The sequence below is a fragment of the Poecilia mexicana genome, unplaced genomic scaffold, assembly GCF_051168715.1.
Source record: "Poecilia mexicana isolate PSO_F unplaced genomic scaffold, ASM5116871v1 scaffold_10, whole genome shotgun sequence".
Taxonomy (NCBI): domain Eukaryota; kingdom Metazoa; phylum Chordata; class Actinopteri; order Cyprinodontiformes; family Poeciliidae; genus Poecilia; species Poecilia mexicana.
Window position 1 is genome coordinate 21026947 of NW_028263379.1, and position 20074 is coordinate 21047020.

The 20074-nt window shown below is 38.2% G+C and overlaps 1 protein-coding gene across 2 annotated transcripts; it reads right to left on the reverse strand.

Moving 5' to 3' along the window:
• Nucleotides 1-9059: 9059 nt before the first annotated feature.
• On the reverse strand, nt 9060-19131 carry arl3l1 (ADP ribosylation factor like GTPase 3, like 1). 2 transcript variants are annotated; one of them, XM_014969796.2, is made up of 12 exons: nt 18981-19131; nt 18797-18842; nt 18637-18693; nt 18504-18545; nt 17927-18178; nt 17697-17795; nt 13683-16059; nt 12793-12936; nt 11938-12054; nt 11590-11640; nt 10584-10769; nt 9060-9498 (listed from the first exon to the last, which is right to left on the reverse strand). In XM_014969796.2, exons 7-12 carry the CDS (start codon nt 13698-13700, stop codon nt 9451-9453), a joined length of 564 nt encoding a protein of 187 aa, XP_014825282.1. In that variant the 5' UTR covers nt 13701-16059; nt 17697-17795; nt 17927-18178; nt 18504-18545; nt 18637-18693; nt 18797-18842; nt 18981-19131; the 3' UTR covers nt 9060-9450. The 2 variants fall into 2 exon arrangements, with proteins under 2 accessions (XP_014825282.1, XP_087865758.1); XM_088009632.1 differs by lacking the exons at nt 9060-9498; nt 10584-10769; nt 11590-11640; nt 11938-12054; nt 12793-12936 and having other exon boundaries at nt 15609-16059; nt 18981-19072.
• Nucleotides 19132-20074: the final 943 nt, after the last annotated feature.

Consider the following 20074-nt stretch of genomic DNA (forward strand, 5'->3'; position numbering starts at 1 on the left):
AAAACATTTTCTTATGCAAGCAAAAAATCTCTGCTGCTCTGAAGGCTGTTATGGACCAGGCTACAGAAATGTTAACAGCGGCATGCATTTTATTTTATTTATTTATTTTTTGACATTATCGATGCTGCAGCATGCCAAACGGGACGTAGCCAGTCATATCTGTCCTTTTACACATTACATGCTGTGGGCAGAGCTTGTGTTGTTATATTAGATTTCTACTTGCCTGATCCTTTCTTATAAAATTGAGTTATTTATGATCGATTTATCTCGTTGTGCTCTCTCATGTGAGACAGTAGGGTCTAAGCTCTCTGAAGTGTTAAAGACCAGCCTGAACATCAATAACCTGCTCATACATGGCTTCAGGAGAGACGTAAAAAGGAATGTGGCTAAACTGCGTGTCCGCACACTGTGTGCTGTTTCTGATGTCTGATCAGCCCATTTGGCAGCCTAGATTTGCTTTTTATGCCATGTGTCTGTGGTTGTTTGCAGTCCAAAATCCCGTAGATCCGAGTTCATGATTTGTTGTTCCACCATTCATTCTGGGTACATAACATAACTGTTGAAATGAAAGATGTAAAGATCTGGTTAAAGTCCAGTCCAGGATGATTTCTGTGAAATTGGATAAAAAGTCATGCAAAGGAGAACTCTCTGTCAACGCTTGTACGGTCTGAATTGCATGCTGTGCTTTTTTCATACTCTTGCTGGAATTTTTTTCCAAACCAAGTTCCTTGGCTTTTTTTTTCTAAGTATATCTATTGTGCAGTGTTCTTGAAGATTTTTTTTTCAGAAGTCTGCAGTCATTAATAATAGATAATCTGGATCAAAGTTGCAATTTCTAACATTCTTCTCATATCGTCTTCATTGGACTCAAGTTTTCTTGCCTAAAATATTAAAGGCACATCGTCGTCCCCCATATGGTTGACTTTAATTGGCCCAAAGTAATTCTAACAGAAAGCCAGATCAAAGACAAGTCATGTCTGTCGTGAAGACAGGAGCATAGTTGCCGTGATGACACTTTTGTTGTTTGGATCTGCTAATTTTGCTTAACAGTGCCAAAGGTAAATACGTCATGTGACTATCTAAATGTTTTGCGTTGTATCTTTATCCTTATTAAAAAGAAACAGCACTGGAGGACCACAGAGAGACATAGGGAAGAAGAAACAATCCTAAAAATGAGCATAAGAAAACACCAGAGATGTGGAATAAACCGTGAGTTGAGCAAGTTTTTAAAAATGAAACTAGCATAAAGAGGGAAGCATAAAGTCGTCAGCTCTGATGTTTCCAGGTAGATGGCAGCGCTGACTTTGACCAGAGCACAGTGGACCAACACCAGCAGAGGACATTGCTCTTCAAAATCATCGCTGACAGTGGAAACTTCACACTGCACTTTAAACGAGGTGGATTCTGTGACTTTCTACTCTTCTTCCAGACTACGGGAGATCGATTCAAAGCAAAATTAGCAAGAGAAGTTATATTGGACCACTGAGCGATGTTGTAATCCGTTTTCTTCTCCTTATGCCAAGTAAGGCTCCTCTGACATTGTCTCTGGATCCATCCATCCATCCATCCATCCATCCATCCATCCATCCATCCATCCATCCATCCATCCATCCATCCATCCATCCATCCATCCATCCATCCATCCATCCATCCATCCATCCATCCATCCATCCATCCATCCATCTATCCACTTGACAATTAGTATACATGGATACTGTAAAAAAGCAAGCTTTAGAAACATAGTTTTTCTCTCTGTGGGGGACTCAGTAACTGTCTGCAGGACAGCTGAGACGTCAGCAGTCTTCCCCATGACTGTGTGTTTGAGGCTGTATTTTAACTTTCTGAGAAGTGGAACGTTTGCATTTTTATGAGCATAGCCATAAGCGTCAACATTTGCTAAGATAAATGCTTTGAATGTCACCGCGCGTTTCGTGAATTGACGTTTGTCTTTTTCAACTGTGTTGACGAAATGATTTAGCTTTTTGATGAAATTCTAATTTGGTGAGACGTGTTTCTAATGTGAGTAGTTGTGTGGCAGACCTGATCTTATTCAGATGAACATTTTGCTCAGCAGCACTCCCAAGGAAGGCAGTGCATCCTTGAAACAGAGCCATGATTAATCACCATCATTGAAGATATTGATTCGTGCTTTTTATGACTACAATCAATGATCTCTGACTCAAGATTTTGTATTATTTGTTTAACATGAGTGATATTTTTATATATTGAGCTTTATTTTGTATGCAGATTCTTTCATGTTTACATTTTTTTTTGCTTTGCTGCTGGAATATTAATGATTTCTGTTAAAAGTAAAACCATTTTCAGTTTCTATCAAGGAACCTAATAAATTAGTTAAACACATCATTAAATGCACAGTTGGACATATTTAAAACATGGACATTGGTGCATATTTCTCCTTACTAGTAACATTTTTAGAAAAAACATTTTCAGGATGATTCCATGACTCAGACTTTATGTTGTTTTTCATCATATCTGCAGACAGAATCTAACCTAATCTTTAAAGTCAATATTTAGATATCTTTTGTCCCTGTTCACTTAAAATTCTTTGCTTGTGTGAGCAGCTTGGTTGTCAGTGTGACATTTTATCAGCAGGCCTGACTCTGCCTGTGACTGTACATTCAGCGATAACAGCAAAGCGACTCCCGAAGGTGTTGGAGGTAGCTGATTGCAGGTGCCAATCTTAGAAAACACCAGAGTGATCCATCTGTCGTCAGGGAATAGAAAAGCGAATGCTGCGTTTCGCATCTAAGCTTGTGTATTTATATGCACTGCATGATAAGCGGTTTGTAAGGAACAGAAGTAAAAAATACTGTCCAAATTATGTTCAGTCTCTAAACCTAGTTCATCAATAATGTCTTTTTCTAAGGTCCTACTGCTATATAATGTAAATGATTGCTACAAGTGAGATATCCCTGAGCCGCAAACAATCTCGCTTGACCTAATGTCAACTTTTTAAAATCTCTGATTGCTTGAGGTTCCCTCTGTCTGATCAAGACACCAATAAAGAGAAACATATCATATCAAAAATGGAGAATATATTCAATTTTCTGAAGAAACTTGAAGCAGAGTTTAATGTGAAAGAAATCTCTTTTCGTAAATCTAGAAAAATAGTCTATAGCATGTCCGCTTTGCTAAAATTACAGTTAACTTTCATTGTCACTCTTGACAGATTACTGTGGCAAGATGACACATCTTTGCATCTTTTGCTTCCACAAATCCCACCAAAATTTGGACAGTCTCCATGACAGGATCTGGAGATTGCTGCTTTGAGTACCAGTTTCATCACGAGTTGATTATGCTCTACCTCACAACAGCTGGCTTTGGCTCCAGGTCACTTTGCCCCTTGGCCAGTTCTAGCCTTCATTTTCTACCCAGGTGTTTCCATTTCAACCTGGCGTGCTTTGCTCCTCTAAACAGTCCATTTCATGGCCCTTTAGTTAAGTGTGCACAGCAATTTATATTTCTCTTGGTGATAATGTATTTTTACTAGGAGGCCAATAATCAAGGAAATGCTGAAATCTGACGTGCCATTTAACGTAATTGCATATTATTTTCTGTATCAAATTATAACTGATAGTCTATGTTCAGATGCATACGGTCAAAAAGTATTCACCCCTAAAATGCTTTAGATCGATTTTAATACCAGACAGACAAACTGAATAAGTACCAAATGCAGTTTTAATGGTTTTAATGGTTTGGAACGACATGGTGAGAACTAAAGTGAGAACCATTATCCACAAATTCTGAAAATTTAGAAAAGTGAAGAAAGCAAAAAGAAGAGGTCAAATCCTCCCACGGTGTCGTAAAAAGTAATTGTCCGCTTACAAATGCTACATGGCAGTCGTTGCCAGCTAATGATGGTTAGATTGAATTGCTTTTCCTCTTCAACAAATAAAATTACATTTTGAAAGCTGCTTGGTGAGTGTAGGTTACCTTTGTCTGAAATTGAAATTTGTTTGACGTTCACAAACAACTACGTGGGGGAAAAGAAACAAAAAGTCCATTAAAAGTGCCAACTTTGCATTAGATTGTCATTATTTACAAAATTAAGCAAAGTTGGCACTTTTAATAGACTTTTAATGCAACTTTTAAGGCAACTTTGCATTTAACGTGCCATTATTTACCGAATGACACTTCATGACATGTCATAGACAATCATAAAGACTCTTTCATGTTCATGACAGGTGTTAGGTCATGTTCATGACAGTCACATCAGTCTTATGCACACCCAGTCAAATAAAGTGTTACCGAAATATGTAAGAGGGCATATTTCGGTAACACTTAGAAATATGTGTATCATCACTTAGATCACCTTATATATACAGTTTAAGACGTTGTATGATGTGAAGCCCAGAGAAACTTCCTAGAAAGAGTAAACTTCCTCATCTAGTCTGGGTAATAGATGGTAAATTTTTTCCCCCTCCAGACTGTTTATATTAATAAAACACCTATGACTTAACATAGTTTCTGTAAAAGCAGTGCAGAAATGCCTGAAGGAGGCCTGGATGAAAGTCCACACTAGGGGACCTGGAAAGACTCAGCTGAAAACTAGAACAGGGCTTCAGGGCATTCGACTACAGCTTCATGGGTAAAAAAAAAAAAAAAAAAAAAAAAAGCAACTTTTTGAGCCGAACGTCAAACAACATCCTCACAGAAAAGGTTGGTGATGTGTAACATCAGACTCAACTCAACAGATAAATCATTACTTTATAATCTGAGAGCCATATAGCGTGTGGAATAAACAGTGAGTGTATTGTAGGTGAATCACTTCAAGCAAAACCGATGAAGTTTCACATCCTGCAGTGTCACAAAAAAAACAAAAAAAAAACTGTAGGAACTAATCCTCAAACATGCCTCGCCTGATTAAAATGGACCTCAACAACCACCAAGGACAGGAGAAACCCACTTAGCAATGAAAGAGACTGACGGCGTGCTCTTAGCTTTGTCACGGCCAACCCTGTATCCCAGCCTCAACCCTCGGAAATTGTTTGGTCAAATGGGTCAAACCATTTATGAGCAGCTGTTGTGTGATTGGCTTCAATTTATATGGGGAAAAACAACTTACCCTGAAAAACTACCAGACAGCATGTTGGCAATTTCTAGAAACGTGATGAAAGCAATGTGAACAGTGCAAGTAATAGTCTGCTCTTTTTTTAAAGAATCCTAGATCCGTTTGCTGCAAAACTGGGTTTTATGATACTTGGACTGATTCAGATTTGTTTTACACATTTCTTCCTTTAGATAATACTTATTACACTGTCCTGATATGCTCCTGTAATGTAGCTGCACAGCACAAATAATAATATGTTATTGTTTGCTCTGTTGCACCGCGTGGATGCCATCATTTCATCATTATGGATCTCTCCTCTCCATCTCTGTTCCTTGTCTTTCATATGTCTGTATTATTCAAAAGCTCGTCCTTCCACTCATAAGAGGAAATCATTTGTCACTTCACTGAGGATATCGGAGGCTGAAATGAATCCCTGTGCAGACACATTTATTTTTTTCTTGATCCTCGACGACATAATTCACTCATGTTTTCATTTTCATATGATTTATATCTTTTATTTTGCATTTTTATACTCAGCTATAGATTAATATTAAATAAATGTTGTATATGTACACAGGGACAAAGTGAAGTTAATTTTATTGAAAATTTTCACAACACTTCTTTGTGTGTAATTTTCTTTCAGCTCTGTAATTCATCAAGCCTGTGCCTTTTTATTTATCGCAAAGTTTTCTTTTGGCGTAGCTTTTAGTCAAAATGACAAGAAAGCCTATAGTTATTACTTTTACTGTTCTTATCAGTCAGACTACGTTTTGCACTGACTGGATTTCAAATGAGCTGCGCCTGTATGTGGTGTCCTCTGGCTCTAGGCTGCATCCGTTAGCCGGCCGTGACTCCTTCCGAGATGAACCGATGGAAAAGTGGAAGCAGGAGGCATAAAAGAAGGCCAGCAGGAGAAGGAAGCAGACGACACAGAAAATGACAATAATCACAATGGTCTGTATTTCCATGTGGTGCCTCTCCTCAGGGAGAAGTGTGGCCGGGGTCATGAGGCTCAACGCTGCTGGGGTAGCATTGAAACTGGGAAACCACGACTCCACGGATGTAAAGTGTGTGACTACTGACATGATGAGAAGGGGTGCTTCTTTTGTAGGCTGGGCAGGCTTGATGATACCTTAAAAAGAAAACACACATAATTCAGTGCAGAATCAAGTCCCAACTACCTGAAGTCACTTTCAAACAGGCACATTATTAAGTAACTCAGTGGTGTGTGGACTGTAATAACTACCAGGTCCTTTAAATGGCCTTAATATCCAGACACCAACCAGTCTCACTTTCTGTCCAGAACCCAGTCAATCACATTGATTATCAATAAGGTTAATTCAGCTGAAGATTAATTATTGACCTCTTGAGGAAGTTAAAAAACTGCATTTACAAAGGAGAACAAGAAGATTATTTATTGGGGGGGAAAAAGCATTTAATTCAGTATTGCACCTAACTTGATTATGGATAGTGTTAATCAAACAGAAACCCAATGATTATCATCCTTTATGCTGCAGACTGTTTTTGTACATACAAAATAATGGAGTCTGAAACGTAAGAAAAACTTTCAATATTCTCAGAGACAAACATCGAGGAAGATTGGATGAGCTGAGTCCATTTTGTCCACTTTAAATAATAAAATCTGGTCTTTTAAGCAAAGTGGACAGGGCAGTGAAGAGTCTGGTTGCTGCAGAAGGGTATTGGTTTAATTTGGCAATAATAAAGCCCACTTTGAACACCAAATTATGAACAATGAAATATCCCTGCGCACAGTCTGTAGATGGTTGTACAGAATTGTGTTACTAAAACAACAATCCAAGTAATGATTGGCACAAAGCAATGAAAACAATTATAAACAACACCATGATGTATGAAGAAATAACTCATTCACACTTTTGAACTGATACTTTTCTAACTTCTTCTTCTAAAGCTAGCTGAGCTTCATTGCTAGAGCTATAGCTGATAGCTAAGTGGGCAGTAATTTTTGTTGCCACTTGTATAGCCTTTGCTCAGTTGCTCGATCCTTCTCACACCACAGAAAAGGATGAAGCCCAAGGAATGTGCAGCTTCAAGCAAAACACCATAAACATTGAGTCTGATAGCAAGATAAGCATGTTAAAGTGCTGATAATCTGCATAAGACTATTTTATGCCACCCTTATCCATTTGACATACTTTACTATGTAAAGCTTAACACTATTCATTTTAGAACATTTTTTTTATTCATTGCATAAAACACTGCACTGACTTTGTCTTTTGTGCTTACCTGTTGCGTTCAGGAGCCGTACCGCCGTACTCAGTCTTTCCGTTACAGGATTCTTGGTTTGCTTTTGGTGAGCACAGGTCGGGAAGTATCATAAAAAACGAGAGGGAGGGCTGGAGAGCAATGGAGATGAGAGGTGGCTGGAGGACCAGGAATAATAGAGAGGGCTGCCATGGCAACGCAGACTTAGGGGCCGCCTGTGTGACAGTGACATCACATCCCCTCAACGTGCTGTCATTCATGATATACAGTTATATCTATGTGCAGATAATTTTTAACAAAAGAAAGAGGAGTATAGTTAAAGCACAAACAAAGTGAAAGCTAAAACAATGTGGCCTTCAGTGAAGCCTATAATTTATTGACACACTGTCAGGAATTAAGGCTTTGCCTGACCAGAAGGTCCAGGATAAAAGCAAGCAGATTCCTTGGTGGCTAAGAGATTATTCAGACCCTTTGGTGCAGCCACCTGTTAGTTTAAAAAAAAAACAACCCTCAATGCACATTGCAAAATACCAGCTTACCTCCCCTCCCCCAGGGCCTTCGCTGTCTGCCTCCTTCAAACTACCATAATGATCCATTTTTCACAACTTGTAATTGGTGCGCCACCCCCCCCCCCCCGGTGAAGTACCAGGGGGTGCTCAAAGGCAACTGAGGACTAAAAATGTTCAGTCTTGCCTCAGATTAAAATCTGCAAGAAGAAAATCATTAAATTCATGAACATCTATTGAGAAACCTAAAGCTCTCCGTCAAAAGATTCAAGAAATAACAACAACAACAACAAAAATGATAAAAGTATTCATTAGCACAATTTAATGTGTAAAAGCACACAATGGACCTCGCTAGCTGTTAATTTCAGAGTGGCTTCAGGTGGTTAATTGCAGCTTTACACAATAGAAACAAAGGATCCATTACATCCAAATGCAGTTAGGAAGAGCCAAAAAAAAAAAAGGGGGGAGCATGAATGAAGGATTTAGCACACACCAAGGTCAGTCAAACAAAACACAACATCAGAATAATCACAGGAGTGTGTGGGCCCTAATGCCTGGAGGGTCTCTGACGGCTATCCTCCCAGGAGAGACAGCTGACAAAGACAGAGCTCTGAAAAAAAAAATCAATGGTCTGACCGCATCTTACAAAGAATGTAAAAAACAGGTTTTCTCCGTCCCAGTTGCTCAGATTTTGTTAGAGGATTTGCATTTCCGCTTGAGGAACAAACAGCATTCACAGCTGGAAGCGAGAGGCGTCGTGTGGCAAAGCCGATGATGACAGACAGAAACGGTGCTGCAAGACGGGCAGTCTGCGATGTAATGGTTCCAAAATTAACATATAAAACGTTTCATGGAAAAGAGCCTATGCCGAAATTACTCAGTCTCGCTCTGTGTGTAATTTCCTGCACTGTTTGCTCTGCTATGCCATTAAGATTTGATATCTTGTTTGCTATGCCACATAAGTGTGTAATTTTAAGCTGTCTCTTCTGCAAGTCTTGTTGCTCAGTTTGTCTCCATCTCACAGCAAAATGTTAGCACTTGTCAGATTAACTTGTAGTTGTCTCACAATGAAGTATGTACATTGACATTAATGCAGTTTCTGTCCATCAGTGACAGTTGTTTTTTTTTTTTTGTTTTTTTTTACGGGATTGTACCTCCTCTCTCTGTATTGTGCTAAGTGAATGTAAAGACACTTTGATTACATAGGGACGGCTTTAATCTGAAAACAAGTAACAACACAGCAGAAATGACTAATTTTATTGTCAAAATGTGCACGTTACACACACCCACGCAAAAACTGCTACTGCAATGCTACACACTTTCCTTGGTAATTGCAGCATTAAGGAACTCAGACAGATTCAACCAAACCTTTTTGGGATGAAACCAAAATGTTTAATTTCCAAACAATGTTAATACTTAAAACACTGATACTTATTAGAACTAGGTTCTTCTTTATGTCGACTACCTTTGTAAAACATTCATAAAAATAAAAATTCATAAAAACAGAATCATTCCAATCTATGAGGTCAGCTGAATGCATCATAATTAGATGAAGTGAAAGATATGAATCACATTCTGTGACGCTGGTGCGCTGGTTCATTCTGGTCAGTGTTATTTTGGGACTGGTCTTCACTTCTTCTTGTTCACAATGTTGTTGCAAATCCAGTTCATGCCGTCCTGTTGGCAAAATTAAGACAGTAATTGTGTGTGTTCAAATTACTCTCATGCAAGTAAACAGAGTTGTCTTGATTTTTCAGTAGATGTTTATTCAAAAATTATTTGCAAAAGTAGTCATGCCTTTTATGCATTTTGCAACACCGCAATCGCAAACTTTGATATATCTAGCATGGATATTCCATAACTGCCCAATAGAAAGTGGCTCAAAATTGGCATGTAGAAGGAAAATAAAACAGTTTTCAAAACAAAATAGTTTTACAAATAGAAATCTGAAAACCGTGGCACATATTTGATTTCATCCTTGTTTTAGTCAATACTTTGCAGAGCCATCTGTTGCTGCTATCAGCTAAGCATCTCTTTAGGAATGTGTTAACCAGCTTTGCACATCTAAAGATATATATATATTTTTTTTGCTCATCATACTCTGCAAATTAAGATTTGCTGTCAGACGTCACAGGAAGCCGCTGTCAACATAGATTATCATGCCTAATCACAAACTTCTAATATCACTGAGGTCTAAAGTTTGCTTTAGTCCTAACAGTTTTAAATTGCTGCTGCTAGAAGGGAAACCTTCACCTCATTTTCCAGTAGCAGGGTTCCTTCTAGAGTTGCCCTATAATCCTCCAAATAACTCTGCTGACGTATTCCCACATTATGACGCAGCCTCCACCGTGTTCCACGTCAAAAAAGTTCTGCTTTGGTCTCATCTGAGCACAACACTTTATTCTTCTATACAAATGCCTCTCTGATTAATGCCCTCCCTGTCCAGTCTCTGAGTTTAGGTGATATTTCATGTGTTTGTGCTTTTGCAGAGACTCTTCATGTTTTCATATGATGGGTTGAAAAGAACTCAGTAGTAAGTTCAATGCTATTGACATTGACTTGTAACCTAACCCTGATTCGAATTTGTGCGTAATTATGAAAACTGTGTGCTATTTTAATTCCACTTTACAAATATTCACTTCTTTATGTTTTGGACTTTATGTCCCATAAAATCCTGATGAGATAAGAAATATTTATGGTTGTAATGTGTCAAAAAAAAAAACAAAAAAAAAAAAACTAAATAATCAGCTGTTGCTCCTTACCTGAACTCCCTCCCCAGAAATGGCCGAACATGCCTGAATTTGCCACTCGCGGTCCCGGTATGTGTGCAGGTTGAGCCCCTCAGCAATCTCGCTAGCCGGTGATGCTGTGGCCAGATCTTGCTTATTAGCGAAGATGAGCACCGGAACGCCCTTCAAATTTTCTTCATCGATCAGCTCAGACAGCTCCTGCACAAACAGCTTTTGTGAGTCATGCAGACTGTCAAAGTAAAATGTTTGATGTAGGATACTGAAAGGACATCACCGATCCCAAAGTGGTAAATTAAACACAGATAACTATCTTTAGTTCCTTGGTTAGGGATGAAAGTTATGCTAGCTTTCATCCTGGTATATAATTAGAAAAGTACCTTAAGCTGCCAGAACAAATATACAGTTTTCAACGACGGATAAGTCAGACTTCGTGTTGTAAGACAGCAAACAAAACGGGGTATGCATGAAAATGGCAAGATAATTTTATATAATCAGACATGACATAGTTTTGTAGTCAGAGAATGACTGAAATATTGCTTTCTGAAATCGTTCTGTCATTGTAAGTTTTAAGAGTTCAAAACATCCCAGCAGATGCTTTCAAGTCGGTGTAATTATTACAATAGCAGCATCTTCCACCTTTCCTTATTCAGTGCAGTAGCATGATCTCACAATGAACAGTTTTGCTGCAGGTTTTCTAACAGTAAACCTTTGATTTTTTCCCCCCATTCCTTATCATCCTTATCAATAAATTAGGAGGACATCATAGATTAAGAGAAGACAATACTGTGTTGATATTCTTTTCTGTATTTCAGGTTTCTCAAGATTTCAGTTAAAAATATGGGCAACTCACTAAGCAAACTGAGATGATTATCTTACTCGGGTTTTGCAGAAACCGCTTGAAAATCAACAAGGAATTTTAAATACACATAAAAAGTCAAACGTGATATCTTAAGACACTGTGATGCTTCTTTTTTTTCTGTTTTGTGGGGTGGGAATCAAAATGAATTTCCAAGCTCACCAATCCCGTCTCCTCAAACCTCTTCTTGTCTGCGCTGTCAATAACATAAATCTAAAAAAAAGAGAAGAAAACATAAAAAATAGTCTATTCTCTTAACAGCATCACCATGAATTTTATTGTCTCTAAGAAACTAGAATGTGCTATATGCAGGATTCATTGCTGAAATATTTCAATCTGCTGGTGGATTTCCCTTTCTGCTAGCTTTACCATTGATCATAATATTGTAAATCAACAAAGCACACACTGTTTTTCATTTGGACATTATGATATTTTTGTAAGTAAATATGTACAACCTGTTGGATGTTGGAAACATGTAAGAATGGGTTGAGTTAAATCAACATTGCTCACCAAGAGGTCTGTGTTTTCCAGGTACTTCTTCCAAAATGGTCTGATCTTCCTCTGTCCTCCAATGTCCCAAACATTTAGTTTCATGCCATGAGAGGCCACGCTCTTTATATTGAAGCCCTGGAAGAAACCGCAGGGAGCAAAGTGTCACAACCTATTATTGAAAGCGGAGCGGAAGCCTCCTGAAACACATCACTAATAAAGTATTCTTTGCTTTGTCATTCTTAGCTACAAACACGTTATGCGTCGGTGAGAAAGCGACGCGTGCTTCAGAAAGACACGTCCGGCGTGTTAATCTGCAAGCTGATTTTCATAACATCTCTCCCCGTGTTTCACTTGGCAAAGTTGTGTAACAACGTTATCCTGAGGGGCAGCCGAGGAGCAAATCTGAGGATAAGACCAGAAGGATCAAGCCAAGAGTATGGGCTGATGTGTCAAGTCTGATTTACTTTCACGGCCACTGTCGCTGCGTCTTACTGGTTGACATCCTCCCTGCCCGCAGAGATGTCACAATGGTCCAGGACCTGGCAGTACATTTAATATTTTCTTGGAAGAGTCAGATAAGGGCATCAGATAATGACATTAGAGATTAGATAATTGCATCAGAGCGAGACGATAGGGAAAAAAAAAAAAAAAAAAGGAGAATTCTGCTTCAGTTTTGTATATCTTGCAAGAAAGCGTGCTGGGGAGATCCAAATCAAAACATGGTTTATGTTCTTATGAAATGTTATTTAAAGGATGTAAAGATGACATCTATGTGTCATACTTTTACTACATACAATGAAAAAGTCTGATTCTGTTATAAGAAAGCAGGCCATGCACTCTGCACGCTGTTATCTCTTAATCGTTCCCTCGTACCTGCGTTGGTGTGATGGTGTTCACGTCTTCCGAGGCGAGGCTTTTCAGCAGCGTTGTCTTGCCTGCGTTGTCCAAACCCAGCAGCACTATCCTGACCTCCTGCTCTGTGGATCCTTTCAGTTTCTCTATGACAGAGAGTAAGCCCTGCAAGGTGGTGAGTGTCAGGGGCAGGAGGTCAGACAGAAAAAGAAAAAAAAAAAAAAAAAAAAAAAACACGGCAAGGAGTGAACTGCGTTTACACCCGTAACACGACAGCAGGTCTTTTTTTTTTTTTTTTATACTTGTAATGGGAGTCAAGGAGCAGAAACTGCTTGAACAGCTAATGGAAAAAAACCCAAACATGACTTCTATCAGTAAACTAATAAACCCTCCCTGACCTCTCTCTGATTTGTGGTTAAAGCTTTTCTTCCAACTCATGTTAACGGTTTTGTTGTGACTACCACCCCTCCCTAACCCCCCATCCTGAGAAAAAAATGATCTGATGCTGCATGTAGAAAAGCGCTGGCATCAGACGCTCCATTCATATAATAGAACCTTGTTTAATGTGATTAGTCTGAAAGGTTGCGCAACAGTTTATTTGGCGTAGCAGGACCGCCACATATGCTGACAGTTTTGCACCAAGAGTTCAACACTTAAGACGACGCTTGTGGTGATTTACTCCTCATCAAAGAGACAAATGTAACGGTACAATCAGAGTTGAACTGACACAACCTGAGGAATTTGGATAATCCATTCTGACTGAGAATAACACAGAGTGAGAGGGAAAAAAAAAATTAAAATCCTGACTGGTTCATCCTTTAGGAGTCAGAACCAAACTAAAGAAACAAATACATGTAAGCTCACATTTGACTTTCTGTGTCCTGCTGTGGTGGCAGATCAAGATCACCTACCTTCTGAGCTTCTCCCATGTTGGTGTGTGTCCTGTGGCCTGGCTAGCAGGCTGCAGCTACATTCTCCAGTGACACTCACACGGGTGTGTAAGCAATCCAGATCACGCAGAGTATCTATCCAGACAATTAACCTGCAAACGCTGCTTTCTTTCTTTTTTTTTTTTACCCTCTCCCCTTCTCTGAAAACTTGTCTAGGTTAAGTGTTATGTGTGTATGTGATAATGTCTACCTGGGCGTCAACAGCTCCTTAGTGCCACTGTGAGCAGGAAGAGGGGGAGGGTGGATGGGGACTAGGATTAGGAGGCCAGAATTAGCCCTGGCCGTCCAAGCAGAGGCCGCTCCATCCTCCTCCCTTCCTCCCTGCCCCCCCGGCACCTTGGTCCATCCCTCCCTCTCCACTTTGCAGTGGCTTTACCTGGATTATCCGTTTGCCACCTGCTGTAGGAGGCAGCTAAATAAACAGCTCTTCCCAACCCATTCACATACACAGATTGGAAAAAAATAATTTAAAAAAAATTAAAAAAATGATCACCCATATGACTGCTGCTGATGCAAAACACTCTTAATGTGAACAAGGTTAACATGTAAATATTCGAGGGTTAAATCAGAGCGTTGAACCAGGAGACTGTTTCTGCTTTCTTTAGTCTGATTCCTCACATGGTTGCCTTTTAGAGGGGGACTGGATGGATTTATTGTTCAATATATCCATTACAGGCTAGCCACTGTTAAGCTGCTCTGTGTAGAGTGTGCTTCTGTGAATAGAGCATCCAGGAGGATTAGTGGGAATCTCTGTCCTGTATTTGGATTAAAACATTTCTAGGCTCTTTTTCCTCAACTAAACAGGGCGACGTGGAAGGAGGGTTACGCCATGAAAAATATTCATACAGTGGGGAAAATATGTATTTAACACATCGACTTTTTATGCGTTTCAAATGGGCCCACAAACAAACCCATGTAACCCACAGAGATCAAGATATATATATTGGAACAGTGGAATGTTATTAGCAGATTGAACAACCTTAGTTAAACACAATTATTATCCTTCATTTTTTCTTTTTTTTTTAATCAATGATGGCTTCATCTAGTTGGGATGTATTGGTCAGGAGTTATTTTGTCCATTTTTTCCACACAAGCTGTAATTCAAATCTTAAACATTTTGCGGACAACTCGCCAATACGCTGAATTTTGACTTTGTCCGCAGATTTTCAAGCAGATTCAGGTCAGTTGACTGACTCAATCGATCTAGCTTTCTTTCTCTGATGCTAACAGGCTGTTTTCTTCGCAGAGTATTTGGGATTGGATTTCCGTCATACATGTTTGATTACGTTTCTCCAGTTGTCCTCCCTCCAGTTAAAAGTCTGACATTACCATTTACTGAAAAATAACCCCTGAACATGATGCCTTCACCTCCAAACATCACTGATGGTACGACATTTTTGATGTGTTATTTTTTCTGTGCTTTACTGGTTTGTCCAAATCTTCTGCTGATAACTTTAAACAAGATGCAACAAACATTTTCTTCAGCTGCGGATTTCTGCACAGTTAGTCTACATCCACAGCAATGTGGTTGAGTGAACTAATTGTGCGTTTTGAGAAAAAAACCCAAAACAACACAACTTTGAAAACATTAGTTTGATTCTCGCTGCAAGAGTTGGGAAAGGTTATGGTAAAAAGATATTCCCACTTCTGGATTATGACCACGACAGCGCTGACTGAAACAATCAGAAGTTCAGAAGTGTGTCTAACAAAAGACATCAGTATGTTTTGCAACTATGACATTGTGAAGGTGTTGAGAGCCTGTTATTACTCTCAGTGACATGGTTGCTTGTGGGGGTTACCATGACAATGAGACACCTTTTTTTTTTTGGGGACTAAACCAGATGACATTACGTTACACAGATCAAAATAAGTTTTGACAGATTCCAGTTAGATTTTTAGCTTTTTTATTATTTATATTTACATCTCTTGCATTGAGTATTTGAACTTTACGTTATTTTAATTCACATTAACATTGTAAACCAAATTTTAGTTCATTACTGGGGTTTTTGCAAACATCTAGTGGGGATGTTGACAGTAACCTCTTCAGAAATATATAACCTGAGAAAAAAAATCTAAAAAACAAAAAAAAACCCAGATATATTCTTCAACTTTGAATTTCTTATTTGCCAACAGAGACACAAACAGAAACTGGATGCGTTTTATTTACATAAAGGAACAGTAGGAGTACATTATAACAGGAAGCTTAGCATTCATTCATCACAGTTATGTGGAATAGGTCATTTTCTTCAGTATCCTCGGGCAAATGGGATCGGACCGGCATTCTGTGCTTCTTGTGCCCTCTGCTCTGCCCTCTGCCTCATCCTCTCCTTGTGTTGATCTGCCAATAGGTATAGGGTAACGCTGATTAATAAGCACTGAGCAGGTTCATAATATGTAGCTTTAAGATCTGCAAACATCATTATAACATGCATCTCTTCTAAATAAATACAAATGCTCACAAAGGCAGGAAACAGCAGAGCTGAGTCAGACCAAAACTAAAGGAATTAATCAACCAGACCTTTAAACGCATCAGACTGTCACATCATATCTAGTTTGTTTGGTCTTGTTACAGTTTAATGTTTAAAACATGTGCAAATCTGATTGAAACCCTTATCTTACAATGCAGCTCTAGGCGAAAAGACAAATGAGTGTTAACTCCAAAATGTCATAAATCTTCTCACGCTGCTTATGATGAAAAGCATGTTTGCTCACCAACTGATAAGGATGAAAAACAACACAGATGAAACACTGTGCGTTGAGAAATAATGTTTACGGGGAACGCTTTAAGGAGTCTGGGGTATGGCTTAAAATAACTAAGAGGTATCTTATTTAAATGCAATCAAAATGTAGTAAAAAGATAACATTAACAGTAAAATAAATAATCTGAAGCTTAAAAAGAAAATCGTTGGTCAAATGTTCGAGGTCATGAAAAAACAACAACAAAAAAAAAAAACACATCAACTTTGCTTGCTTACATTAGCTTTCCAAAGCAGCATCAGTATTATTTTAAGTTGGTGGAATATGACTATGTCTCTATTTTTGTAAGTGATGTCAGTCATTTTGGAAATTTAGCAATAATAAAATAATGTGGAGGAGAGCAAAGAAAATAAGACAGAATAAAACAGGTGTGAGGCAGTGGGATAACCCATTTGCTTATTTCTTAATGATATAATCTACCAATATTTTTTTTCAACACATCAAAATACGACAAATGAACAAGAACTAGTTTGTGTAGGAGCTCAGTTAAAAATATCTAGGTGTTTTTTTTTTGTTTGTTTGTTTTTACGATGTGTGTATTTTAACGTGAATGAACTACAATAAGAACTAGTTCTTGCTAACGATGAACCGGGTCAACACTGGGTCATAATAGAAACTCTTGCCATCTGGTGGCCAAAGTCTGAACAACTCTCAGTTGTGGTTTTCTATTCTAAAGCTGTACTTGAAATTCTTTTACAGACCAGAATGAATTAAAAAAAAAAAGAGGAACATGTTATAACTCAGTTTAAAAGCTCTATGTAGCAATATTCATTATTTAACATATTTAGGCACTGATGTTGCTAATTTGTTAACATCTAAATTTGTATCAATTTTTGTGCAACATTCAAATTCCATGTAATTTAGTCTCTTTTATATGAAATTAATTTATTTTAGATAAAGTTTTAAATACTGTCAGAGAGTAAGGGGTTGTTTTCAGATTTGCATGGCTGTAGTCATATGAATCCACATGGCTCTGTAAATCCAATACACACCATTCATCAGAAATTTATTAAAAGAACTTTGTTAACAAGCCGCCAGGAATTTTACTATGTTTGCATGGAGGGAGTGTAGGTGTTTACCCATGTTTTAGTCTTTGTGCTGTTATGCTAAGCAACTGCTGACTGGTTGTGTTTCTTGAAACAAGACTACTGCTCCTTCAGTCAGTTTAACGTTTTAAAAAGAAAGAAGAGAATTAAACAATCCAAATAAAGCTCTTACTCTTGTCCATTTGAAGCTTAACCTTCATAGCCACCCCCATTATTAGGACAAGGGCCAAAGCTGAAACTCCACAGACAATGAGGATCACGATTGAGTTGTCTGAATGACATGGAGAGTCACAGGGAACAAAAACAAGAAAAATATCAAAAGTTAAAACCTTTGACCTTGTTTTCCTACAAAAATAAAAAATAAAAATTGAGAGCCATTGTAGAATCATGACGTCTACTTACTCTCTACATTGAAATCAAATGCGACGGATTCACAGTTGCCACATGAGGTCTTCACACAGCATTTGTATTTGCCATTACTGCTTGAAAGGACGCGTTTAAAAGTAATTGTTTTGTTATTGCCATCAATATTTGTGTCGTCCTTGAACCATCCATAGCTCAGGTTCAGAGCAGGGATGTTGTGGGAGCATTCTAGAGTTACGTCATCGCCCTCTTTTATGGCGGTTACAGAACTATTGACCTCTGCTTTGAAGTCTGTTGGGAAGAAAAAGAGTTTAGTTTAGGATCTTACTTCTGGATGTTAATGATATTACTTCTGATTATCAGTTTATAGTAACATCTAGATATTCATATATTCTAGACATTTAGCTATTCAGCTCATTCCTTGTCTATGTGGTCAATATTTATAAGGAATATCAACAGTTACACATTTTTAGTTAATGTTTTGAGTCTACCACGTTTTTGATGACCTCTGTTTGACTTTGCTGATCTTACGACATTAAAGCTACAGCATTTGCAATCATATGTAAAACTCCCAGCTCTTATCTTAAAATAAACAAGTAAGAAAGAGTAGATATACCATTAGAACACTCAGTGACGTTATGTTTCCCCTCACAGCAAGCTACAGAGAAATAATAATTGAAAAACACTTATTTAGAACACTTCTGTCATATTTTGATGAAATTCTGGCCATAAGTAACTTTTATTTTTACCTTTTGTAATATTACATCCCTTACAGTCAGCAGCAACCGAGGAAGAGAAGACACAAACTACAAAAAAATAGAACACGGAGGAGATTAAACAGAATCAAATAGAAATACTTGATACCCAGACTGCCAAAATAGTGAATAATCAAATATAGTAAGTTTTTACCCAGAAGAAGTCCAAGCAAAAGCTCTCTCCCTGTTTTGATCATTCTCTGTCAACCAAAAGTGATCAATTTAAGACTTAAGTGCAAAGAACATCCAGTGAATTTTATACTTACGATACAATGACATAAATAATCCAATATTGCCCACGATTACATTATTATAAAGCTTAAATGTCTTGATTTTACCTGGTTTGTCGCTCAAGGCACAGACCCATGCATTGATCTCCTCTGCTTTGCTTAGCCTAAAGGTCTCTGCAATAGAAAAAGTTTGGAAGAACGGATTATAAACACAGATAGGGATGCAAATTATTTCATTCCTGGAACTTGGCATCACAAACACTGCCACTGTTTATCTGTTTCCAAGGCAGAGATGACAGCCAGCCATCGCAGTATGGGTGCTGATTAATGCAAATTTGTTCAAATATTTTACGTTTTGTATGGTATATTTCTTTTTAACAAAAAAAAAGACAAATGTGAGGTCAAGTGAGACATGCACTCACAGAGGAGTACATAAGCACAGCCTGTTATCAGAAAAAAATGTTTTTCTATGCAAAGGCCTATTCCCTTGAGTACATAGCATACAAAGAGACTCGCATCAAGGATACTCCTACTTAGAAATACATGCATTAACAAAAGATAACTTAATTTTAAGTACACACACTCAGTAAAGACATACTTGGTCTTCACAGTCAGACATCTATTTATAGAGCGGCCACTAGAGAGTGCTGTAGATCATCTTTTGTTTCCTTGTTACTTCTTTGAGTGGATGGGATTCTGGAGCTCTTTTAACTATGCACAGTAGAGACAGAGACAGCTTCAAAAAAGTGGAAATGAAGCAAAAATTCACTGAAATGCAATTTAAGCACCAGATTGTTTTAAAGAAACAACACACGGAGAAGGTGACCATGCAGAAACTAACAGACATGTCTTTGTGTGTTTTAATTTGCATGCGAGTCACATCTCCACACTTTGGTCCATGTGATGAAAATCATGTTGAATACATGCTGCACTCTGCTGCCATTTCCTCTTTAGTTTATGTGCTCTGACATTTTAAAATGAAAGCAAAAATCTAATCCAGTGACAACTCATGTCAGACACCAGCACGATCCATGTCTTTTCACCAGCAACAAGCCCACAACATAAGGAAGCACAGAAAAGAGGGAACCTGCTTTTTACGAAAGTGTGATGCTTTACTTCTTTCTACATCTAAGCTGGTTAAAAAGAAACTTTTCTATGTCAGATTTCATAATCATCTTCCATACTGCAACGGGGAAAAATGA

Excerpts from the sequence above, each read along its gene's own strand:
- arl3l1 (XM_088009632.1), bottom strand. The coding sequence starts at position 18,839 with ATGATCAAAACAGGGAGAGAGCTTTTGCTTGGACTTCTTCTGG. Across the intron at positions 18,179-18,503 it reads CGTCACTGAGTGTTCTAATG|ACTTCAAAGCAGAGGTCAAT; the intron begins GTATATCTACTC and ends TCTTCCCAACAG. Across the intron at positions 17,796-17,926 it reads ATTTGATTTCAATGTAGAGA|ACAACTCAATCGTGATCCTC; the intron begins GTAAGTAGACGT and ends CATGTCATTCAG.